General features: G+C 39.1%; 1 protein-coding gene and 1 long non-coding RNA gene across 2 annotated transcripts in view; one reads left to right on the forward strand and one right to left on the reverse strand.

Annotated features, from left to right (window-relative positions):
• HDAC2 (histone deacetylase 2) overlaps positions 1 to 4,685 on the reverse strand; it is a 36,047-nt gene extending 31,362 nt beyond the window's left edge. The window contains exon 1 of the mRNA XM_077162701.1: positions 4,382 to 4,685. Coding sequence (XP_077018816.1) covers positions 4,382 to 4,433 — 52 coding nt within the window. The 5' untranslated portion in view covers positions 4,434 to 4,685. The remainder of the gene's footprint in view (positions 1 to 4,381) is intronic.
• Positions 4,686 to 4,700: 15 nt separating this feature from the next.
• LOC143685088 (uncharacterized) lies at positions 4,701 to 15,798 on the forward strand. Its single transcript, XR_013176365.1, has 3 exons — positions 4,701 to 5,393; positions 5,496 to 5,652; positions 15,621 to 15,798. It is a non-coding gene; the product is annotated as an uncharacterized LOC143685088 (long non-coding RNA).
• The last annotated feature ends 10,959 nt before the right edge of the window (positions 15,799 to 26,757 follow it).

Consider the following 26,757-nt stretch of genomic DNA (forward strand, 5'->3'; position numbering starts at 1 on the left):
ACAGTCCCTCCTGGAAACATTTTGAGTCTTGTCTTCCACAATACTACTACTCTCTATGATTTTACTCCTATTCTATAGCCATTCTTCCTCCAGCATTTAAGTATTAGGGGTTTCTCAAGTTATTCCTTCATTTAACACATGGAGTTGTCTATATGCCAGGCACTGTTTTCAGTGCTTGAGTACATTAATAAACCAGGATTCTCTTCCAAATCCTCTAGAATGAATCCTGGGCCCTTTCGTCTATCTATTCCATCACTTTCTTGCTGTCTTAATATTTTACCAGCTGTAGCAAATTTTTGTCTAGTCTCTCATCCATGAGCTCCAGACTCACAGGGCCAACTCTCCTCTTGGTATTTTCATTTGAACTCAAATAAGTATTTCAAATATAGGATATTCAAACTGGCTTTTGATTAGTCTTTCCAATGTCACTGAGTGGTATACCAGTGAAACTTAGGAACCATCATCTCCCAGCCCATTTCCAATCTATCAACACGTTCAATTGGTTTTTACTTTGCAAATCTCTTTGAATTCTGTCCACTTCTATTAGCTGTAACAATTTTTTTTATGTGGGCCAATACATTTGATTTCTGCTTCCAATCTTAAATTCCACTACTCCATATCAATCCTTTCTTCACTCATGAGAGTAATTCTCTACTTAAAACCTTTCAAAGGCTTTCTACTTCCAAAAAAAGTACAAATCCATTACCACAAGGTGTTATTTGGTCCGGTCCTTGACAGATACATGCACAGGACACTAGCCTGGTGCTCCATGGCTTCCCCATCTTTCTTTGGGCCTCCTCTCTGCTAGTGCACTGGTTCTTTCTAACTGTCTGGCATTTGCAGTTTGTAATGCCTTGTACTGTGACCTCTTTAAAGATCTGCCCATTCTCTTCCAAGGTCTTCCCAATCTGGCTGTCCTTTATAAAGGCCCCCTTCCCCCTTATCGTCTAAGATAAAGTCTTCTGCTTCCTCCTTAGGACCTAACCTTTTCCTTACCTAGCACATAGTAGGGGCTTTAAACCCCATTTGATACTTCTGAACCCAAAGCTGACTTTATGAACAGATAAACAAGTAAAACCAGACTGATAAAGATTGAGAAAAGAGTAAGACTTATTAGCCAGTACAGACAACCTTACACTTGAGCTTCTGAATCTGACTTTATGTTTCAGTGCAACTAACATGTATAACAGTGTTACTAATGTTCCCTAAGTGATAATACCCTCCCCTAATTCCAACTGTTTTTTTTTCTTTTAGAATTTGTCAGCAGAAGTATTTAAAGTTTTTGTTAAAGAAACATACTCATACTTTATTTTTTTTGTAGCATAGGAAACACTTCTCTAAGGAAAAAGCAAAATCCTTAACCCAGGTATTGCCCTCACTCTTGAACAACACTAGTGTCACCGTGGAAAAGGAGGGAGGTGAACTGAGAATCAAATAGGGATACTAATCTATTTTCATTTGTAAAACAGACATGTCACTCATCCTACCTTTATGTGACTCAGAATGGTTGTAACAATTACAATGGTATATGAAAGCGCTTAATCTGTAAAAATATAAAGTGTTAATCAGTTATTCACCAAAATTAAAAAATTAAGCTTTCTGATTTAGATGGTGGGGATACAGAGACTTAAAAACACATGGGGAGAGAAACAAGTCGGGTGGTAAATGTTATAGGAAGAAAAATAAAGCAGTAATGCTAATTGAGTTTTACCTAGGGTAACTGGAGAAAGCCTCTCTGATAAGGTGAAATACGAAGGAACTAAGAGCAAAGTGGTCAGTGTTTTTCTTTGGTACTGTTTTCCAAACATTTTGATTATGCACTCCTGTCAGATGGAGTAGGCTGGTGGGGGAAATCGGGCAGAGCAATGTGTAAAATTACATAAATTATGTATATATGCAACCCTATTATATATATATCATAGAAGAGACGTTAAATATGCTTGGTCTCAAGCTTAATTCAAAACCAAGTATAGTCAATATTTCTAGATGAAGTATTAAAAGTGTATTGTAATTAAAGCAAACATAGCTTGATTTGCTAACAACATTTTTAACTATAAAAACCACATAATTTTAGGGAGGAATGAGTAATTAGCTATATCATTTTAAAGATTATTGATCTTAGAGTATGTAAGAAAAATAACGAAGACTTTAGAAATAGTTTTCAGAAACTTTGAAAGTATGTGTCAATAGATACAATAAAAGAAGTAAGATCTCTTACTTTTCTTCAAATGTTTAAAGATACTTCATCAATACCTAATGATTCGCTTGGAACTGGCATTCTAGTATTCTAAAGAGCATTCTACTGAAGAGCGCAAATATAGTGAGAAATGCATATAATTTTAGAGGCATCAGTCACACTGAGATGCAAACAACTGCAAAGGTAATTTCTTTGTCACTAAGAGCTTCATCATACAGCCTGCCCCATGTCCCCAGTAAGCCTAAATGTATGGTTACAGAATTTGCTAGTTCTCTCTTTCCCACTTTATTTTTCTTCCTTCCTTCTACTTCCTTTACCAACAAATTAGAACCAGAAAATTTAGACTTGGAGATTTCTTCAGGCCCTATTAGTACTGATACTACTTGACCCCCAATCCAATACATGCTGTATACCTCCAGTCATATAATTCTTTGGTACAGAAACTTTTATTTAATCCTCTTCCTCCACATTAAAAAAAAAAAAAAAAAAAAAGAACTGCTATTTGCTACCCTTATAAGAGTTATTTTGGGGGGTAATGAAGATGTAAGTTTTTGGAATTAAGGTGCAGACCTCAGCATACTATCACATATTCACAGTTTCACAGTTACATAATGGTATTTATCCAACTTTTAAACACCTCTACAAAATATTGTATTAGGCACATACACATAAACTCTAGAGGGAGGTGACCCCTCCATGAATATTTCAAATGTAAGCAATAAATAATTCCATTCTAAAGATGAAGAGTCAACTAAGAACCACAGACAAAAGACAAGTAACCCAACAGAATTCCAAATTATATAAGTTAAATTCGTGATTGTTGGCTGTCTGGTAAAGAAGTTTGAATGGTCTACAATAAAGTATTGATTAATTCACTAAATACCACAGGACTCTCAAATAGTCTCATTTTACCTATCAAGTCTGCATTCTGCCCCTGGGACCAGTGCCTGCCCCATTTCTTCAACAAAGGTTCATCATGGATGAGCCCAGGAACAAACAGCTGTTACAGACTCCTAGTTCCTATGTTAATTTTTGCAATGCCTTCACTCAAGAGCAACCTACTAGAAACTACTCCATTTAATATAATTTAGACCAGCACAGGAAATAGGATTCAAATTTAATGTTCGAACTTCAATTTAAGAACCCCTGAAATTATCTTTTACAATTCACTGTACTGTGAGGTTGCTCGTTCACCTGATGAGGATATTTGGTACTTCCGCACTGCTCCTCAAACTTTTCCTGCACCAGGAGTCCCACCTAGGAACGGGCTTCACAAGCAAGATGCAATGCTCTCCTATACCTCCAAAGGAAGGTCTATTTCCTGACCGAACAAAGAGCAACGAAGAAGTGGGTGGTAACCACCACCTCAGAGGCAAGTCAGGACCCATCGAATCTGATGCACCATACAAGCAACAACAGCTTCACATTTCTCTACAACCTCCTCTTATTTCTCGGGAAGACTAACTGCCTCGAACTCGAAAACCTTAATGTTTATCGAGCAAGTGCAGCTCTTTCATTCGTATCCTTAGAAAGTGGCGCCCAAACAACCCGTTAACAAAGAAGAGGGAAGGAGTCCACGCCGAACAAGGGTGGGAGAGTGCCACAGGCCGGACTTGGGCCCACAACCTCAGTAACTACTCTCAAGCCCCGACCCGGGTCGACAGGTCTCGGGAGTGGCCGGAGACGGAGAAACGAGACCCTCGGGCCAGACGTCGGCAGAGACCGAGAACAAGGAGGGAAGAGACGGCGGGACTGGGGGAGGGAAGGGGGCTGGGGGTGGAGCTCCCGCGGCCGCGGGGCTTTGTGTGGAGTCAGGGCCGGGGTGAGATTCTGACCCCGGGGAAGGGGTCGGGTGCAGAGGCCAGCGCAGGGCAACCTCAAACCCCCAGTCCCACGAGGACAGCCGACCCCTCGCCACCATCGACGAGCCGGGGTAGGCCGCGCCGCCCCAGGGGTTGGCCCCTCGGGGCGGCGGGCCGCACAGCCAGAGAAAGGGGGCAAGAGGGAAGCGGGGCGTCGACCCGCTCTCGCCAACGGTGCCGGGTCCGGAAAGGGTTAAAATGCGGCCAAGCGTCGGTTCCTCCTCCTTCCCACTCCCCAACACCAGCGCCCACTCGCGACGGTGGCCACCGACCCACGACCTCATCCGTGCCCGCCTACCCTCCCGCCGGCCCGACCTCTCACCATCGTAGTAGTAGCAGACTTTCTTCTTGCCGCCTCCCTGACTGTACGCCATGGGCTCCCCGGCCACCTCCGGGCTCCGGCTCCTCCTCCGGCTGCTGCTGCTGCTGCTGCTGCCGCCGCGGGCCGGCAGGGAGAGAGAAGGGCTGGGTTGAAGGCGGGGGTGGCAGTCCGGTGGGGAAGGGCAGGCCGAAGGGAGGAAAGAGGGGATGCCGGGAGGGGTCGGTACAGCCCCGCCAAGGGGCCGAGAGCGCGGAGCGGGGGTCCGCTGCAGCACCAACTCGCGACACTGGGGAGGGGGAGGGGGCGACCAAACCACCTACGGAGGCCTTGGGGAGGTGGGACGTGCCCACGATGGCCACCGCGGGGGGGGGAAGGGGCATGCCTACAGGAAAAGGCCGCTTCAGACTTAGGATAAAACTCCTTCTGATATTGAACAGCTTGCGGAAGGCGGCTCCAAGTACAGGCTCAAAACTAGAAAAAAGAGGCAAATTTTCCCTCTGCAAATAGGTAAAGGCAGGATCCTGGTGACAATCCCCCCCTCAGATCTTTGCACAGTGGTTGTGCCTGTCCCGAGCCTGCGCAGTCGATACCTTCCCAACCGTAGTCTTGGCGGTCTAGACCCGGTCCGCGTCGTCCCGCGCCGCTCCCCTCCCCCTCAGTCGCGAAGCTCCCGCGCGATTCGACCACGTGCCGCGAGCCGGAAGGGAGCGACCACCTTCGTGAGCTTTGGCTCCCATCCCCGCCCCCCACCGCCCCAGTACCTGCTCGTCTCGGTCTTCTCATTTATCCTTCCGTTTTTTGGTGACAATTTCAATGAAGTATTGAACTGCCCAGGGGGAACTATTACAAACGTTCAGGGGAAGACTACACTGCCTGGGGTTGAATAAGCATTTATAGGAGACATTTATGAATGAGTCATGGTTCTAAGCGTTTACATTTATAATATATTTCATTTACATCTATTAATAATAGATGCCTATTATCACATTTAAGATTCCCAGCAACGCTGGAGGTAAGTCCTTCTTCTTAGATGTGAGCAGATTAAGGAACTTGGTCCTCTCAAGTCCTAACTGATCGTCTGGAGATTTGAACTCAGTCTTTCTCCAAATTCTAGATGCCCCTGCCTAATTAGATTGCTTCTGCTGCTGGCTGGTCACTGGAAGATTGGAACAGAGAGTAAAAGAAGGGACTTTCAGAACTCCAGGAAGTGATAAATACCTGTGTCCCCGTGTTCATTGAATCAACACACACTTATCCAGCACCTATTCTAAGTGAGTTGCATTACATACAAATGGGGGGGGACAGGAGGGAAGATTGACCAGTCTTTCAGTGTAACGCTTATCTTAACGATATCATTGGCAATTTCCCCCACAGCGTACAGTCCCTTCCACACCCCCATCAAAAAGGAAGCCTTAACTGAAGTGGGGACCAGTTGGAGCCACTAGGAAAAACTTGACTTTTATTTTGCTTAGACTTTAAATTCCCAAGGTGTTCATACTTAAAGCAGCAATTTTCCTGGGCCTCACCTCCCACCCCCACCCCCAAGTGATTTAAAAAAGTCACTCCCTTTCTTGTATTTTTATCAAGCACCCCAGGTAACTAATGCAATTAATACAGAAACCACAGTGTGTGTAGCATTGGTTTAGAGGTAAAGTTAATTACATGATATTGGCTTCTAGGTTTTGCTCCATCAAATCCAAAATCAACTGGTGGATTCTGAGACCGGAATAGGTTAATTTAATAGATGTTAATGTTACTCCCCAGAGCCAAGCTAGTAAGGTCTAGAAATGAGACTTTACTTTCTTCAAGACTTCCCTGAGTTCCTTCTGGTCTTTTCTCTGTGCCCTTCACATACTCCTCTTGCACCCTATAGCCCCTCCAGCTCCCTGGCAGTATCCATGTTGCCTACAACTTGTCTGAATGTCCCATTAGAATAGAGCTCTATGTAGAGGGGGACCATGTCTACCTTGTCATAATTGTACCTCTAGTGCCTGTGTGACTTTGTGACTTGAATTGCTGAATTGCTTTATCTGTAAAATGGCATAGTATTACTTGCAGAGTGATTCCTAATACGAATAAATACTGAGAGGGTCAGAAAAGAAAATTACTATGGAAACTTTTTAAACAGTGAGGAACTATGTGGATACAAGGGATTACTATGATTACTACTGTTGTTGTTATTGTTTTCATCCAAAAAGCCTAGCCTTGACATTGTGAGAAGAGTCTGAACATGTGTTTTGATTGCTTGAGGAACTTGCTTTGTTATTTATTATATAATAGTTTTAGAACAGTAGAAGTAAATGATTTTGCCCTAAGATAGCAGCATTAGAAGAGTTGGATCTAGTGTTAAGAGCTGGCCATGAAAATTATGTCCCTGCACATCTAGAACAAACTTTAGGTCATTAAATCTAATCAGTTATTGAAACCCACTGATAAGCTCCAAACTTCATTCACCATATCCAAACTCATCTCTCTCAAAACCTTTTTATGAGTATTTAATTATCATCCTTATCCTTAAACTATATATATATATATATTTTAGTTCTTGCTGTAATTGAAGTTTTCAATCCTGAAGATGTTTAGTGCTTTGGAATTATTCAATAAAATGAACTGTTAAACATAAGTGGATGATTTAGAAATAGGACTGTTTGGAAATCGATTGCTTTAGCTTATGGTAAAAGTTGAACCCTACTACCAACGGCAGCAGATAGTTTAATTTTAGTTGCTATAAAATTATTCATATAAACTTGTTACTATCGTAAAGAAATGCATATTTCTTTGTGTTAAGTTCTGTGTTGCAATTTATAAAGTACTAGAAAAGGTAGAGGAGTATGGTACAGCTTCAGGCTGAATTCTGCTCTCCTTGGAAGCATAGTGCCTATTTTTATGTAGTACTGTAAGATGTAACTCATAAATCTGAAACAGCACCAAACAATGAAAACTTAAAGTGCTATGTGACCTGTTCGTTTATTTAACAACATTAAAAATGACCTATTAATAGAAAATATATTTTTGAACTACAAGTTATCTACTAAATTACTTAGGCCTATTAAATCTTTCAAATCATTCTATAGTTCATTGTTGATGAGTGGTTTGCCCATGATCTTCTAAACAGTATCCACCTATTGCACACTTTATTTAAATAAAATTCTACATGCACACTACGTTTGGTAGAATCTACTTGTTAGTGTCTCTGAATCACTCTATGTGTACATATCTTAGTTATTCCTCTTTGTTATCCCAGACTTAACGTTCTTTCGATCTGGTCCTCATTCTATTCCACCTATCACTAGAACTCTACAGATGAGTCTTTAAATGGGAAGCTTTGCTAAAGTCTGGCAAATTGGGGCTATAACCTGCTGCCCCCCATTTATTTCTCTGGCATCCCTTGCTGTCTCTGACTGCTCATTTTCTTTTCCTTCCTTAAATATTGCTCTCCAGAGTCCCGGACCCTCTTTTCCCACTGGAGCTTACTCTTTTGGTGCTGTCTAACCCACTCAGTGACTGTTCGCTGTTGACTGTGAGTCATAATTTCCAGCCTATACCTCTCTCTTATGCTTAGCTCACTGCATGTCTGAAGGTGGATGACTTGTGGTCATCCCAAAGTCAACGTGACCAAAACACAAAGCCATTATCTTCTGTCAGATCTCTTCTTCTTGGATTCGTTTTTCCGTTAATGGTAAAACCAAACATCCAAATGCCTGAAATACCTTCCTCATGATCTCTCATTCCCACGCTAATCCATCTAGCCCAGTCTAAATAGTTACCAAATCCTGTTCTTTCTCCTGAATCTGTCTTTGAGTTGCCTCTTCTTCATGTTTAGCAAGGTCTTTGTTCAAGCCCTCAGTATCTCCTTCTAAATAATTTCAGTAACTTTGTATTTGATCTCTGATTCATCTTTCCCACTTTCATGTAAATAACTTTCTGCGTCTAATCAATACTCCTGTATTTAAGGAAATCTTTCCAAGTGCATGTTTAACACCTGTAACCATACACTAGAAACTCCAGACACATCAACTGTGCCAGTTTGAGTCTGTTGTGTAGCCCAGAAAAGCATATCTTTTAATCCTCATTCATTATGGCTGGGTGGAGTCTTTTTGATTGTTTCCATGGAGGTATGACACATCCAATTGTGGTTGATAACTTTTGATTAGATGGTTTCCATGGATATGTGTCTCCACTGATTCAAAATGGGGTTGCTTACTGGAGCCCTTTAAGAAGGAACCATTTTGGAAAAAGCTTTAGAGATATAGAACCAACAGAGCCCACACAGCCAGAGACATTTGGAGATGAAGAAAGAAAATGCCCCCGGAAAAGCCTGGAGAGAAAACTAGCAGACATTGCCATCTGCCTTTCCAGTTGAGAGAGAAACCTCAAATATCATCAGCCTTCTTGAACCAAAGTATCTTTCCCTGGATGCCTTACTTTGAACATTCTTATAGCCTTGCCTTAATTTAGACATTTTCATGGTCTTGAAACTGTAAACTTGCAACTTGTTAAATTCCCCTTTTTAAAAGCTATCCTGTTTCTGGGATATTGCATTCTGGCAACTTGCAAACTAGAATGCCAACTAAGGACAATCCCAAAACAATTCATACTTTTTAGTTTCTTAGTACCTGCCATTCCCTCTATCTAGAATTTCTCTTCCCCTGTTGCCCTTTTCTGTCTGGGACCCCCCTTCACAATGCAAGACCTAACTTAAATGACACTTTGGATGTCTCACAGTGCCCTAATTTCTTCTGCTTATATGGATACCAGTCATATGGATTAGGTCCACTGTGATTCAATTTTGACTTCATCTTAAATAGATCTTCAAAGATCTATTCACAAATGAGTCCACAACTGATTAATAATATCATCTTTAAAAGTCTTATTTACAAATGGGTTTATATAAACAGTAATGCAAACTAAGACCTAAACATATCCTTATGGGGCACATGATTCAATCCTCAACAGTGATGGAGCCATGACAGACTTATTTTTATTGTGCCATGCAAACAATTAGTTTTGGCTATATAATGACCCAGCATTTCATTGATTAATAACATATGTGACAATCACTGCACAGTGCTTAACCAATAACCATTGTCTCCTTCAAACAACTTGATTTGAGAATGGCAGTGTATCCTGTTTAATGAAATAGACAATTCTGGCCAATGAGATATGAGGAAAAGTCTATGAAATGAAACTTCAGAAGAAGCCTTTCTTTTTCTGATGAGCATGGTGTTTGTGCTTTGCCTTTTGTCCTTTTTTTTCCCTTCTGGACTATGGGTGCTCTGTGGATATGGAAGATGCGTGTTGTGGTTATGGGCAGAAAGTTACATGGTGAGGGTGGTGGAACAGAAAGAAGGAACCTGAGTCCTCTATATCTTCATTTATAGCTGTAGTAGACCTGGGATGCCACCTCTAGACTCCTGGTTACATGTAAGAAAAATAAAAAGAAGAAAAACTATTACATTTGGTTAAACACTATAATTAGAATTTTGTTGTATGAAGCTGAATACAATCCTAAGTCATACAAAATATGAATTAGTAGTGGCTTCTGATAATTTCTATAAGAAACAGGATTCTATTAGGTGGCAACTGTACATGAAGTTCTGATCATTTTGAGAGCAGAGGTACTGACTGTCCTTTGTTCAAACCACCCTTTCCAGCATATTTGTAAAGCAAACTGATAGAGATAATGATATCCACCAGAGAAAAGGAAATTATACTTACTACACATTATAAAAGATTCTGGTTCCCTAAACTTAGGGTTCCTTTCTTGTACAATTCACTGTGAGTGCAGACATTATCTAGTCCTCTTCATGGTGGCCTGTAAGGCAGTAGCACCAGCACAAAAAAATAATGCTGATACTCTAGCCACTACAATTGCTGTGAGTAACAAATTATCCTTTGTCTTTGGCATAGGAGTCTTGTTCTTATATCAGGATCAGGAAATTTAAATTGGCAAATTTTTTAGCATGCAAATAGTGTAAATCTCAGTCCCTTCACATTTCTTGATGGTTTTTGGTGATGAAGATAGGCTGCTGAAGACATGGCTTTCTTAAATAAGAAAGACCAGGGCCTTCTTGGCCAATTAACAGGACTTGAGGGAAGTCCGTGGGAATTTGTAGAAAACATGTTGACTAGATTTTATGGTCAGTTGGTAAATAAATGGCCCTCTACTTTATTGCCATTTAATGAGGAGGAATTGGGAAAGTAGCTGCAGGCCAAGTCCTGGAAATAGGTTGGAAGACAAATGCCTGAACCTACTTGGTGCCCTAGTTGTTGTAACTTTCCTTCAGATGGGGGGACTTTGAGGCACTGTCACCCTGAGCCCCGCAGAATGATGTAGGTCACACATGAGGAGTGGGGTGATTTTTGGAGCTATGTGCCCCAGAAAAACATGTCATTGAATGTAATCCATTCTTGTTGGTGTGAACCCATTGTAAGTAGGATTTTTTGATGAGGTTACTTCAGTTAAGGTGTGTCCCAATCCAATCAGGGTGGTCTTAATACTATCATTGGAGTCCTTTATAAGCTGAATGAAGTTCGAAAGGATAGGATAGTAAGCCACATGGGGAGTAGAGAGAAGTTGAAATCAGTGGAATGCTGAAGTGAAGGAAGAGGCCAGGTAAGGTCACCAAGTACACTGCCATGTGTCAGAGGAGCCCAGGACCGAGGATCGCCAACAGCCAGCCTCAGAATGCCAGCATTTGGGAAGAAAACATTGCTTTGTTGCCACCTTGTTTTGGACTTTTTCCAAGCCTCCAAACCATGAGCTAATATATTCTCATTGTTTAAACCAACCCACTATACGGTATTCATGTGAGCAGCACAGGAAACTAAAACAGGGGGCCCCAACAATTTTGGTCAATAAGGGTTATATTTTTTGTAGTGGTGGAAGCCAGGCAGTAACTTCTCTGCTTCGGAGCTCACAGTAATTTGCATACTAGGTGTGGTCATAAGAGACCTTCAGATGTTTGAGACACCACCAATAGATGACTTAGCCTTAAATACCTGCAGAGATCAACCTTGATTAATTGGACCTTTCCAGAGTGACAACTCACTCACTCATTTATATATACTCTATGGTTGGTTATCCCTGTGTTTGGAGTCATTCATTTTGAAAAGGTTTGTCCCTGACTTTAGCTGAAATGATCAGCCTTAGAGGACATACAGGTCAGCCTCAGCTCACTGGTCAGGGTTGTTATTGATGATAGAATTGCCCTAGACTTCACACAAGGGTCAAGGAAGATTCTGTACGATCACATCCTGCTGAACCTGGATTAATACCTCAGGCCAAGTAAAAGGGTCAATACAGAGACTTAAGAAGAAAGCCCCTAACTTTCTAAGGTAGACCCTGATGGTTTATGGGATTTCAGGAATCTGGGGGACATGAATGAGTTTACCCTGCAACTTGGAGTCTTGTGGATAGTGCTGTATGAGGCAAATTAATGAAGCCTCTGTTAGATTAACCAGAGTGGCCAAAAGAGTCATATTCATGTGAAATGTTGAGTACATTAAGAATGTGTAGCCCCGAGTGGATTGTTAGAAAATAAAGTAATCATGGACCCCGAGGATCCCTACACTTTCTTACTGGTTATGCCGGATTGCAAAGATTATCTGTCTTTTGATATTGAACAATTTATGTAGCTAGTCACATAGACAACTGAACAAGTCAAGGCAACTCTATCAGGGCTGCAGTGTAACTGCTCACTATTTGGGGAAAGGGGACGGGCTTGTTTACTGCTTGCCACAATGTTTGCTATTGGTTCAAGAAGTCTAGGCCACTGGTCCTGGATTCCTCCTTTGCAATATAACCCATTGAGTGTGTAGATATCATCTGGATCCATCCTGTGGAACTTGAGGGCAAAAGGAACTGATACAAATATGCTGATGCCTATGTTGCTGGCTGTGCTGTGAGTAGTAAAGTACTTTGTCTCTGATCCAGGAGTTTTGTGACTTCTGCCAGTGTCCAAGAAACTGTTACAGGCTAATTTATTAACTTGCAAGAAGGATGAAATCTCAAATATGTCACAGCTCATGATAATATACTGCCAAAACATTATTTACAATGAGAAGTTTTTTCTCATACTGATTTAGCACTTCATAGGGTTGCAATTAGGGTTAAGTGAGAAGGTGAATGTTAAGTAGTAAGTACTTTTATATACAACTCAGGATATGAAAGTAAATCCTAGATTCTTCCTTCTGATCATAGGGAGACAATAAGAGAATTCCTAGGGAATTGCATCTTAGCTTTGGATAGATCAAATTGAGAAACGCCATCAGATTGGTAGTTAACAGAAAAGCTGATATGCTTTTATGCTATTTGTGCTAATATTAACCCAGAAATGTTGACGTATTAATCAAAAGCACTTAAATTGCATAGATCACAAATTCTTGAAGATTCAACATATTTTTCTTATGAACATGGCCAGAGAATTCTGATAATCTAGAACAGATATAACTGAGCAGCTACAGAGGTTAGATGATGGCAAATGGCCTTTACTTTGCCTTCCCTTTCTCTTTTCTAATTGATGTTGTTTTATTTTCCATTGAACATTTTTATTTCTCTGCCCCAAGATGTTACCAGTTACCACTCTTTCCTTAATGTAGTATTAACTCACACCTGTGTGTGCATAATCATAGAGACCGTGTTCTTTGGTGATACTCTTTCTTTGAAAATAAAATTTCGTGTTTTTTAAGGCTTAAACTTTGCACAGTAGATGCAAGCCTTAGTTGTGACCAGAGTAATCTGTCATCATAATTTGGCCTCCCTGCTTCATGGGAATGTTTGATCCTACTTTTATATTCTATCTGTTGATGTATAGAATATGTTGGTATATCAGTATGTTGGAAAGCATCTTTCAAGCAAAACTTTAAATAAGATATTGAGACTTGTTTTTGCATTTCATCAGTTGCTTTACAGGTAGCTATTATTCTGTATAAAGAGGTATATTAAACCTTGATGATAATTAATTGGTCAAACTCATTTTCTCTTATACTTAATCAGTATTTATACAAGATTCAAGACTAACACATTCATATTTTTTCTCATATTTACTCATTCACTTGTTTATCTCCTGTTACAAGGTTATAAGATTCTTGAAAGCGGGAATCTTATCATTTTTGTCTTTGAATTGCCACTTCTGGATTACTAACTGGCACTGTATTTGGTAACAGAAACATTTGATTAGTTAATTTATTAATTAGTGAGAAAAATTCCAATATTCATTCATTTATGGTGTCACACTCCACATGCAAAACTTCATTGCTTACAGAGCTCAGGCTGGCATCATGGATAAAGCACAGGTTTTGTGGTCAGAGGTCTGGATCAGTATCTTCACTTACAACTGAGTGAGTTTGAGTGAGTCACTTATCTTCTCCAGGATTCAAGTTCTTCAACTTTAAAATGGCAGAAATGATTCCAGCGTCATAGGTTGCTGTTAGGATTAAGTGATAAAATGAATACGAAGTACTCAATTCAATACCTGCTTCAAAACAAGCACTCAAATAAAGTGACTTCTCTCTGTTATTTGATTTTCACTGTTAGGATTGGCAGTAGATTAGATAGTGACAGTGTACTGGTTAGGACTTTGAATGCTAGACTTAGATTATTCTGGGTTCATATCCCACAAATTCTAGTTTGCAAGCTGCCAGGATGTGATATACCAGACCTGGAATGGCTTTTAAAAAGGGGAATTTAATAAGTTACAAGTTTATAGTTCTAAGCCTATGAAAAACGTCCTGACTAAGGCATCCAGGGAAAGATAGTTAATTCAAAAAAAGCCAATGGGTCAGGAATACCCCTGCCATCTGAGAAGTCACATAGCTGGCACCCGTTGGCCCCTTGCTCCTGGGCTCTTTGATTTAAGCCTCTGTTTCTGTGGGGGTTCCTTACTTTACTTCTCCAGGGCTGGCTTTCATCTCTTGGCTTCCCTTGGCTTTCTCCAGGTTCTGGCTTGCTTAACATCTCATGATGATGGCTGGTAGGCTCCAAGCATCTCCAAACTTCTGTGTCTCTGTTCATCATGTGCCTGTATCTGTGTCAGCTCTGCTGTGAAGTGTCTGTTGGTTCTGAGGCTTCTGTTGTTTCTCGCTCTGTCCAAAATGTTTCATGTTTTAAAGGATTCCAGTAAACTAATGAAGACCCACCTGGAGTGGGTAGTCACATGTCCATCTAATCCAAAGATCACACCCACAGTTGGGTGTGTCACATCTCCATGGAGATCATCTAATCAAAAGTTTCCAGCCTACAGTATTGAATCAGGATTAAAAGAAATGGTTACTCCCTCAAGATTGGATCAGGATTAAAATGTGGATTTTCTAGGGTACATAATACTTTCAAACTGGCACACCAGGTTTTCATTTCTTAGCTGTGGAATCTTTAGCAAGTCACTCAGCCTCCTATGTTTCATTTCCATTTCCTCATCTATGTATTTATTTTGATCTTGATGATACTGCAGCAGACACCATTCTGCCTGTTATTAAATGTAAGCATCTTCTTTACTAAAAGAACCTTATTTTTGTTTAGGGCAGCATTGTGCCCTTTCAAAAATATTCACCTATCCAGCTTTCCCTGTAGCTGAGGATGAAGTCCTAGTTCTGACCAATAGTGAAAACAAATGTCTACTGGGGCAGTCTTCTTTTTTTTTTTTTAACATGGGCAGGCACCGGGAATCAAACCTGGGCCCTCGGGCATGGCAGGGAAAAGCACTCTTACCTGCTGAGCCACTGTGGCCCACCCTGGGGAAGTCTTCTGAGAAAGAATTGCTTTTCTACTAAGTAGGAACAGACTCATTGTGACTCATTCATTGCCTTTTCCTCCTTAGTCTTCCCTTCTGTCTTAGTTTGCTAGGGCTGTTGTAACAAAGTTCTGCAGATTATATGGCTTAAAACAACAGAGATTTATTGTTCTACTGTTCTGGAGACTGGAAGTCTGAAATGGAAGCCTCTTTCTAGTTTCTGGTGGTTTGTCAGCAATCCTTGGGCATCTGTCATCACAAAACATTCTCCCCTGGGTGTGTGTCTCTGAGTCCAAATTCTCCCTTTCTTATAAGGACACCAGTCCTCATAAGTCATATTGGATTCAGGACCACCCTCCAGTTTGGCCTCATCTTAACTAATAACATCTTTAAAGACCCTCTTTTCAAATAAGGTGACATTCACAGGACCAGGGGTTAGGATTTGAATATGTCTTTTTGGGGGACACTGTTCAACTCATAACACCTTCTTTTCTCTGCTTTGAAAGTAGACATGATACCTGAAAGTGCAGCAGCCATAATATGAACACAGAGAATTGACGTGCTATTAATGACAGAAGAGAAAGCTAGAAAGATCCTAAGTCTTCTCTGAGTTACCTGCTGGAGCAGCTGGACCAGCCCAGGATTATCTACCTCCAATGTCCTTTTATGTTAGTGAAATAAACTTCATGGTAGCTTAAGACATCATGTGTCAGGTTTTCTGTCATTGGTAGACAAATGCAATCATAACTAAAACAGTTAAATTACCTCAGCAAACTGCTGGAGGATTCAATGAGACAAGTCATATAAACTGCCCAGCATAGTGCCTGGCACAGAATAAATGCTCACTAAATGTTAGTTATTATTAGCAAGAGAGTTTTGACTGCAGAAGTTCAGGATACAGGAAATTAAGTAATTTTCTCTACTAAGTGATGCAACCAAATGATACCTGCACTCAATTCTTAAGATTCCGGTCTTCCATTCTTTCCACAGTGTCATGATGCTACAAATGCCTTATTTCTAAGGAAATGCAAAAATTTCTAAGAACTGTAATCTCACTGTATCTGTAGTGCAAGTATCAGAGATAATAAGAGAAGCAACTCACATTTTAGCTATGCTTTCTTAAAAATTGCGTTATAATGTTTATTTGTTGCCTACATTTAAAAATTGAAAATTTCCTATAAAAATCCAGATTTTCAGCTTGTTCTGAAAAAGCTAGACGATCTGGCCACACTGGGACTTTAATTGCCACATGCATGGGAACGAATAATCTGCCAGAGTAGAATAGAGGCTGGTGGAACAAACTCTAATTTGCCACAGTCCCCAAAACTCATATTGTATCCCTGACCCTTGGGCTGAGAAGCAGTTACCATTTAGCATCACACTTGAAAAATTGTGTTTCCTATAGTAAGGTTAAGAGGAAAGTGAAATATTTCTTGGACTCAAATCTCTATCACAAGTGGGTAATTATAGGTAAACTGAGAGGGTTATGTGCAACAAGAATATTGGAAACCAGCATGTTTCTTTGTAGAAGTGAAGTAGTTGTATATGTTGAACATGTAGCTTAAATGTAGAATATAGTCCAAAAAAAATGCAATCTGCTTGTTCACTAATTATCTGATCTGCCTGACCTCTGTAGGCATTTGGATTTGGGATAACTGATATAAAAGTACAAAAGTCATTATGTTCTGAGATTAATCCAGGCTTAGTCATATATCAGAATAACCCCACTTGTGCTACAACTCCTTTATAAAATATCACAATTTCCCTTGAAGCTTTCTAGAGAAGAGAATTGCAATAGTCAGGTTTCTTGGTTGCCAATTCTTGTGACCATAAGCATTAAAAGAAAGTATGACAGGCTCACAAAATTGATGGGAAAGCCAGAGAACAGGCTTGGAAAATTGACAGAAAGCAACTGATACGAGGTGGATCGAACTACAGTTGAATATCTTCATGTGAGGCGTTTGGTTAGGAGGTTGCTTCCATGTTGCTGGGCACTGGAAACTGGCTGTTAACACTGCTACCCACAGCTGCAGACCCTAAATCTGCTGCCACCTCCATCACCAGGACGGTTTCTAAACTCCCTGTGTCCATTCATTTCAGGATAAAAGTCACGGGCAGAAGCATCCAATAAGCACTTCTTAGATCATATACTCCAGCTGCCAGGAATCAACAGGAGCAAGTGCCTGGCCTTTTTGGTGGGAAATAGGACCCTGACTCCCATCCAAATCCACCAGTGGCAGACTACACAAACATAAAAAGAGCTTACAGATGCTGGGTGCCCAATAAATGTCCTCCTCAGGTATTAGCCTCTTGATATGAATAGGTGATCTGATTTGTTCTGATAGTTTCCTTTTAGGCAGAAAGGCTCTCCTTTTTCCTTTCATAAAACAATTTGAGAGCTTTAATTCCTATTATAATTTTTCTTTCAACTGGAAATTGAGCCATTTTGGATAACTATAAAGAAAAATTACTGTTAGAAAAAAATTACTCTAAGAAAAATGTTACATCATATTAATAAGATGAGTACTATGTAACTTAAGAAATAAGTTGTGTGCTGTATAACTGAAATCTGGTGCAGTAAAGCTCTCCTATTAAGGCTTTCGTTCAATTGTTAGGGCAATAGAAACTAAAGAAGGAAATAAAATAACTAAATAGGTAATTTAATTGATCTATTCTTGCTGATTCCCTTTATACTGTATTTCCTAGTACTTTAAAAGTACTTATAGCAGGTGTGCTGGTTTGAAAGGATCTATGCCCCCTAGAAAAGCTATGTTTTAATCTAAATCCCATTTCATAAAGGCAGAATAATCCCTAATCAATACTGTATGTTTGAAACTATAATTAGATCATCTCCCTGGAGGTGTGATTTAATCAAGAGTGGTTGTTAAGCTGATTTGGTGATGACATGTCTCCACCCATTTGGGTGGGTCTTGATCTGTTTCTGAAGTCCTATAAAAGAGGAAATATTTTGGGGAATGAGATTCAGAGAGCAGAACAGAACGACATAGCCACGAGAAGCAGAGTCCACCAGCCAGCAACCTTTGGCAATGAAGAAGGAACATGCCTCTCAGGGAGCTTCCTGAAACAGGAAGCCAGGAGAAGAAGCTAGCAGATGACGCCATGTTCGCCATGTGCCCTTCCAAATGAGAGAGGAACGCTGACCATGTTCACCATGTGTCTTTCCAGACAGGAGAGAAACTGACTGTGTTCGCCATGTGCCTTCTCACTTGAGAGAGAAACCCTGAACTTCATCGGCCTTCTTGAACTAAGGTATCTTTCCCTGGATGCCTTTGATTGGACATTTCTATAGACTTGTTTTAATTGGGACATTTTCTCGGCCTTAGAGCTGTAAACTAGCAACTTATTAAATTCCCCTTTTTAAAAGCCATTCTGTTTCTAATATATTGCATTCTGGCAGCTAGCAAACTAGAACAGCAGGTGATAAAGCTTTTTGCTTCTGCTTCTGGAAAATTATTCAGTATCCTTATATTAAGGATCTAGAATTTAGCTTATTTTATTCTATTAAACAAAACTTTCCATTCAAATTCTCCTTTATCATTCACTGCTTTCCATTAAAATACTTGCAAACATTTATTAGCTAGATGGGAAATTGAAGCAGGGTTAAATATTCACCTTACTTTTATTTCTTCATTTAATTATTATTCTGCTAAAATTTTAGGATAATAGGAAACATCTAAAATTGTAGGTCCTCCAAAAGTTAATATGCAAATTGAGATTTGGTATATAAAATTATATTTTAAATAATTTAGAAAATCACCTTGATGGAATTTTCTGATTGTAAAAGTGCATGCCCTGAGAATGAAGTACTTATTTTTGCTAACAACACAGATGTGATCCTAGAATGGATTTTGTATTGTGAAATTTTGTGAATTTTATGAATTTTGATCCCTAAGAATTTGGGTTGCATTATCTAGGGAAAAATTGTTGAGTCCTGTATATAATAAAACTACGCTGCTATTTTTTGTATCAAAGTAAGTTTAGTGACAAATTTATAATTTTCTGATTAATGTTCATAGTCAAAATGCTCAGCAAAGCAACTGTACTACTAATCATAATTGTAAAACAAAAGCCCTGGTTTGTATGGCAGGTCTCTCGGTCGCATGCTTGCTTGTCTTCTCACACTGTTCCCTCTGCACCATCTCTAGAACAGGGGTTCTCAAGCTTCAGTGTGCATTAAAATCCCCTGGGGAACTTACTGAAAATGCCAATTCCTAGGCCCACTCCCTAAATTTCTTAATCAGAAAGTCTGGAATCTGATCAGTGAGTCTGCATCATAACAAATTTCTAAAGTGATTCTGAAACATGGGGACCAAGATCCACACATTGAGAAACAGCTTGGCATTCAAAATGTTTCCTGCAGGTCGGATGAAGCACACTAAGGTTTTTGGCAAAAGTTTCTTTATTAGCGTGCTGGTTTGAAAGGAAGTATGCCCCCTAAGAAAAGCCATGTTTTAATATAAATCCCATTTCATAAAGGTAGAATAATCTCTATTCAATATTGTCCATTTGAAACTGTAATGAGATCATCTCCCTGGATGATGTGATTTAGTCAAGAGTGGTTGTTAAACTGGATTAAGGGACGACGTGTCTCCACCCATTTGGGTGGGTCTTGATTGGTTTATTGGAGTCCTATAAAAGAGGAAATATTTTGGAGAATGAGAGACTCAGAGAGAGCAGAGAATGCTGCAGCACCACGATGCAGAGTCCACGAGCCAGCAACCTTTGGAGATGAAGAAGAAAAGTGCCTCCCGGGGAGCTTCATGAAATAGGAAGCCAGGAGAGAAAGCTAGCAGATGATGCTGTATTTGCCATGTGCCCTTCCAGCTGAGAGAGGAGCCCTGACCGTGTTCACCATGTGCCTTTCCAGATGAGAGAGAAACCCTGAACTTCATCGGCCTTCTTGAACCAAGGTATCTTTCCCTGGATGCCTGTGACTGGACATTTCTATAGACTTGTTGTAATTGGGACATTTTCTTGGCCTTAGAACTGTAAACTAGCAACTCATTAAATTCCCCTTGTTAAAAGCCATTCCGTTTCTGGTATATTGCATTCCGGCAGCTAGCAAACTAGAACAATTAGCCAAGTCTGTTAGCTCATGTAACTAGGTAAGCCATGGAATAAAACTGTTCCACTGTTGCTAAAACCAATTGCCACCAGTCACCATGCTAGTTTGGGAGGGATTAGTATTTGTAATTAAAGATTAATGCATATAACTTTGAGTTGTATAGGATTTAAGTGTTGTTTTATACATTTTTGGTAGGATAACAAAATAGGAAAAAAGAAAAAAAGAATTTATCATTCATCTCTTCCCAGCCATAGTAACTCCTAAAAACATTTTGTTGCATATACAGCCCTACTTTTGTTATCCACAAATAGCTGTGTTCCAGGCAAGAAAATGCATTTTAAAATGAAAATAGAGACTTACTATATATACATTTTAAATGTGCTTTTCTCCTCTTGGTAATAACTTTCTATTTGAAATAAATGCAAAACCATTTATGAATCAAGTAAAATTTAACCAAGCCCCTAATAGATTGCTTTAAATTCTTTGGCTATTATGAGCAAAGTTTTCTTTAAAACTATTATTTCTTTATGTACTTATCCAATATTTACTGTAAAAACTTTTTCCATACATTTATCATTGTTTAAATATATTAGAATTATATTATGAAATGGTGACTTTATGAAGCATAGATTATAGTAGCTATAGTTTTTGTATAACTTTTTTTTTACCTTCTTCTTCTGTTGGTTTTTTAAAAAAATTTTTATTGATGTATCTTCAAGCACCATATAGCCCATCCAAAGTATTCAATCAATTGCTCACAATATCATCACATAGTTATATATTCATCACTATGATCATTTTTGGAACATTTGCATAACTCCAGAAAAAGAAAGAAAAAGATAAAAGAAGAATCCATACATCCCATACCCCTTACACCCTCCCTCTCATTGACCACTAGTATTGCAATCTACTTAATTATTTTTTTTACCCCTTATTCCCCTTCTGCCAGTTTGACTCTACTATGTACCCCAGAAAAGCCATGTTTGAATCCTGATCCAATCTTGGGGACAGCCATTTCTTTTCATCCTAATTCAGTAGTTTAGGGTGGAAATTTTTTATTAGATTATCTTCACAGAGATGACATATCCAAACTGTGGGTATGACCTCTTGATTAGATGGAGATGTGACTCCACTCATTCAAGATGGATTTTGATTAATTTATTAGAGTCTTTTAAAAGGAGAAACATTTCAAGAAACAGCAGAGCAGATGCAGACATTTGGAGAACAGTTGCTTCAGGGCTGACAGAGTTAACATGAGACCCAGATGTTTGGATATGTGGGGCCCAGCAGACATTGCCATGTGCCTTCCCATGAGATGCTAAGCAAGCCAGAATTCAGAGTTGTGTTCCAGAGGAGCTAAGTGAAGACCCACAGACATTAAGTGAGGAATCCCTGCAGGAAACAGAGGCAGAAAGCAATGGAGCCCAAGAGCAAGAGACAAGCATATGCCAGTCCTGTACCTTTTGGATGGCATCAGCCTTTCTTGAGAGGGTAACCTCTTGTTGGTGCCTTAGTTTGGACATTTTCTCAGCACTGGGACAGTAAACTTGTAACTTATTAAATTCTCTTTTTAAAAACTGTTTCATTTCTGGTATATTATATTCTGGCAACTTAGCAAATTAACACCCCCCATTATTTATTTAATTATTGTTCTTATTTTTTTACTCATCTGTCCATCTCTTGAATATACAGAGCATCAGCCACAAGGTTTTCACAATTACACAGTTACATTGTAAAAGCTATATACTTTTACAATCATCTTCAAGAATCAAGGCACAGTTCAACACTTTCATGTAATTTCCTCTAGCCACTCCAACATTCCATAAACTAAAAAGGGATATATATCTCTATAATGTGTAAGAATAACCTCCAGGATTACCTCTTGTGCTGGTTTGAAAAGGATTATTACCCTAGAAAAGCCATGTTTTAATCCTAATCAACATTGTGGGAACAACAGTTTCTTTTAATTCCTTTTCAGTACTTGTATGTTGGAAACTTTAATTAGCTTACCCCATGGAGATGTGACTCAATCAAGTGTGGGTATTAAACTTGATTAGGTGGAGATGTGTCTCCACCCATTCCAGATGGACTTTGATTGGTTTTATTGGAATTGTCTAAAAGAAGAAGCACTTTGGAAAAAGCTAGAAAACAGCAAGAGAGAAAGCCATGAGATTCTGAGAGTGCAGAGAACACCACAGAACCATGAAGCATAGAGTCCACCAGCCAGGGACTTTTGGAGATGAATAAGGAAAAACTCCTCCTAGGGAGCTTCATGAAACAAGAAGCAAGAAGAGAAAGCTAGCAGACTTCACCATTCGCCCTTCCAGCTGAGAGAGACTGTGAAGGTCATTGGCCTTCTTGAACCAAGGTATCTTTCCCTGGATGCCTTAGATTGGACATTTCTGTAGATTTGTTTAGTTGGGACATTATCTCATCCTTAGAACTGTTAACTAACAACTTATTAAATTCTCCTTCTTAAAAGCCATTCTGTTTCTGGTATATCACATTCCAGCAGCTAGCAAACTCGAACACCTTTCAGCTCTGTTTGAAATCTCCCAGCCACTGAAACTTTATTTTATCTCATTTCTCTCTTCCTCCTTTTGGTCAAGAAGGCTTTCTCAATTCCATGATGCCAGGACCCAGCTCATCCTGGGGAGTCATCTCCCATGTTGCCAGAGAGATTTACACTTGAGCAACAAAAGAGATTCTCAGAGGGTAGATTTTAGGCATAATTATAAATAGGCTTAGCTGATCCTTTGCTGGAATAAGTTTCATAGGGGTGAGCCTCAAGACTGAGGGTAAGCCTATTGAATTGGTTGTCTCCAATGCTTATAAGACTATCAAGTATTCCCCTGGTGGGGAAATTTAATATTTCCTCCTTTCTTCCCAACCCCTCAAGGGGACTTTACAAATACTTTTTTATTCTTTACCCAAATTACTCTGGGATGTATTAGGGGCATTAAACTAACCTGTGCAAATCAACAAGCTCTCACTCCTGATTCACGAATCCATATAATTATGGTGTTCAAGTAAACTGACCATACAAGTCAGTTTCCAAAAATATAAATTTTGCACCAAATAAATATCTCCTCCTTTGATCTTACATATAAGTTGAAGTTTTAAAATGCAGACCATATCATCCTTACCTTGTATTCTGATTTACCTTAGTCCTATCCAGATCAGTTTCATTCATATCTCTAGTCAAAGTCTGATCACTTTTTCAACTTATTAAACAGTTGCTTTATGGAGTAATTCTGACTTTCATAGCTTCAGAGCTCTAAGTCTGAGTCTCTGATATCACACAAATAACCGAAGTTCCAGGGAGCAACCAGGTCATGACCATCGAGTTCAGAATCTCAGAATTTAGAAATAGCAGTTACAACTCTGGAATAGATGTTAGTGCTGTAAAAGCTTATAAACTAGGAACCTTTACAATAGGTCCCACTTGATAACCCATGCTCTCAACTTCAATTCTCCAAGTTTGTATGTTATAGTTAGTCCATATGAGTGAAGCATGATAATATTTGTTTTGTTTCAGACATTTCGTTCAACATAGTGTCCTCAAGTTTCATTCACCTAATTGCATGCCTCACAATGGTCATTCCTTCTTGCAGCTGCTCAGTAGTCCATTGTATGTACGCATCATATTTCCCCCTCCACCCCTCAGTTGATGTACCCTTAGGCCACAAACACTGCTTCTATCAACACCAGTATTCCAGTATCCATTTGTGTCCCCACTCTCAGTTCCTCCAAGTATTTACCTAGCAACAGCACTTGTATCTCTCTGTTCACTTTTAAACAGTTTCATTCACACATCTTATAATCCAACCTATGTGAAAAATCAGTGGTTACCGGTCAGTGGTTACCGGTGTAATCACATAGCCATACCTTCACCACCACAATCTTTATGAGGACATTTCCTTCCCCCCCAACTCCTGCAAAGAATTCCGTGCCCCTCTCCCATATTCCCCACTTAACTGACATTTAGTTTGACATATTGCCTTTGTTACATTCAATGGAAATGTATTACAATGTTACTGTTAACAATAGACCCTATTTGCATTGATTGTATTTTTTTCTTTTATACCATCCCATTTTCAACACCTTGCAGTGTTGTCATTCATTTGCTCTCCCTTATGCAAAAACAGTCTTATATTTGCACATTTTATTGCCATCATTGTACAGTCAAGGCATTGCTAAGTTATACATCTCAATCTTTATCCTCTTTTTTTCCTTCTGGTGTCATACATGCACCCAGCCCTTCTTCCTCAACTATATTCACACTCAGCTTCATTCATTATACTTATATTATTGTGCTTCCATCAGATAGTATTGTGCTATCCATTTCTGGATCTTTACAATCAGTCCTGTTGAACACTCTTTACTCCTCCAGCACCAAATGTTCACTCTCTACTGTCTTTCTACCTCCTGATAACCTGTGTTCTTAACTTTAGCTCTCAGAGTTCACTCATTAATGTTACTTTATATTAATGAAACAATACAGTGTCTGTCCTTTTGTTTCTGGTTATTTCACTTAGCATAATGTCCTCAAGGTTCATCCATACTATTACATTCTTCATGACTTTATTCTGTCTCACATTTGCATAATATTTCATTGTATGTATATGTGGCAGCTTGTTTTATTCACTCATTGATGACATTTGGGCTGTTTCCATCTCTTGGCAGTTGTGAATAATGCTGCTATAAACATCAGTGTGCAAATGTCCATTTGTGTCCTTGTCTTCAGTTCCTCTGACTATATACCTAGTAGTGGGATTGCTGGATCATATGGTAATTCTGTACTTAGCTTCTTGTGGAACTGCCAAACTGCTTTCTAGAGTGGTTACACTATTTTACATTCCCACCAAGACTAAATAAATATACCTCTTTTTCCATATCCTCTCCAGCATTTGTTGTTTACTGTTTCTTTAAAAATTTTTTTTTGTAATGGCTGTATTAATGGGTGTAAGATGATATCTCATTGTGGTTTTGATTAGCATTTCTCTAATAGCCAGTGAAATTGAGCATCTATTCATATGCCTCTTAGCCATTTATATTTCCTTGTCTGAAAAGTGTCTGTTCATGTTTTTTGCCCATTTTTAAATTGGGTTTTTTGTCTTTTTGTTATTGAGTTATAGAGTCTCTTTATATATTCTTGATATTAAGCCCTTATCTGATATGTGGTTTTTAAATATTGTCTCCCACTGTGTAGGCTGCCTTTTTACATTCTTAATAAGCTTCTTTGATACACAAAAGTGTCTAATTTGAGGGGGATTCCACATATCTATTTCTTTTTTCATTGCTTGCAGTTTAGGAATAAGGTCTAGGAAATCACCTCCTATCACAAGATAAAAAAGATATTTCCCTACACTTTTTTCTAAAAATTTTATGGTCTTAGCTATAATGTCTAGGTCTTTGATCCATTTTGGGTCAATTTTTTTTATAGGGTGTGGGATATGCGTCCTCTTTCCTTCTTTTGCATATGGATATCCAGTTCCCCAAACAACATTTATTGAAGAGGATGTTCTGTCCCAGTGGGGTTGATTTCTCTTATCAAAGATGAATTAATTGTCTGAAGATGAGAGAGTCAGTTTCTGAGCACTCAAGTTGATTCAATTCAATTCAGTATATCTTTAGTCAGTATGATGCTGTTTAAACCACTGTAGCTTTCTAACATGATTTAAAGTCAGGTAGTGTGAGATCTCCCACTTCATTTTTCTTTCTCAAGATATTTTTGGTTATTCAAGGCACCTTGTCCTTCCAAAGAAATTTGGCTATTAGTTTTTCCATTTCTGCAAAGTAAGTTGTTGGGATTTTAATTGGTATTGCATTGAATCTATAAATCAATTGGGGTTTTTTAACTATATTTAGTCTTCCAATCCATGAACATGGTATGTCCTTCCATTTATTTAGGCCTTTCATTCTTCTTCTTTTAGCAATTTCTTATAGTTTTCTTTTGCGTCATTTAATATATTTCTAAATATTTTATTCTTTTGGTTGCTATTGTAAATGGATTTTTTTTATTGATTTCCTCCTCTGATTGCTTATTACTAGTGTATAGAACACTACTGATTTTTGGATGTTGATCTTGTACCCTGCCACTTTTTTGTACTCCTTTATTAGCTCTAGTAGCTTTGCTGTCTATTTTTTGGAATTTTTGACTTATAGTATCATGTCATCTGCAAAGAATGAGAGTTTTACTTCTCCTTTCCAATTTAGATGACTTTTATTAATTGTTTTGCCTAATTGCTCTGGCTAGAACTTCCAGCACAATGTTGAATAACAGTGGTAACAGTGGATATCCTTGTCTTGTTCCTGATTTTAGAGGGCAAGCTTTCAGTCTTTCCCCATTGAGGATTATGTTAGCTGGGGGTTTCTCATATATTCCCTGTTCTATTCTATTCCTGTCCTTTGAAGTGTTTTCATCAAGAAAGGATGTTGAATTTTGTTAAATGCCTTTTCTGCAGCAATCAAAATGGTCATGTGGTTTCCATGTGGTTTTTCCACTTCAATTTATTGATGTGGTTTATTACATTAATTGCTTTTCTTGTGTTGATCCA

The sequence above is a fragment of the Tamandua tetradactyla genome, chromosome 5, assembly GCF_023851605.1.
Source record: "Tamandua tetradactyla isolate mTamTet1 chromosome 5, mTamTet1.pri, whole genome shotgun sequence".
Taxonomy (NCBI): Eukaryota; Metazoa; Chordata; class Mammalia; order Pilosa; family Myrmecophagidae; genus Tamandua; species Tamandua tetradactyla.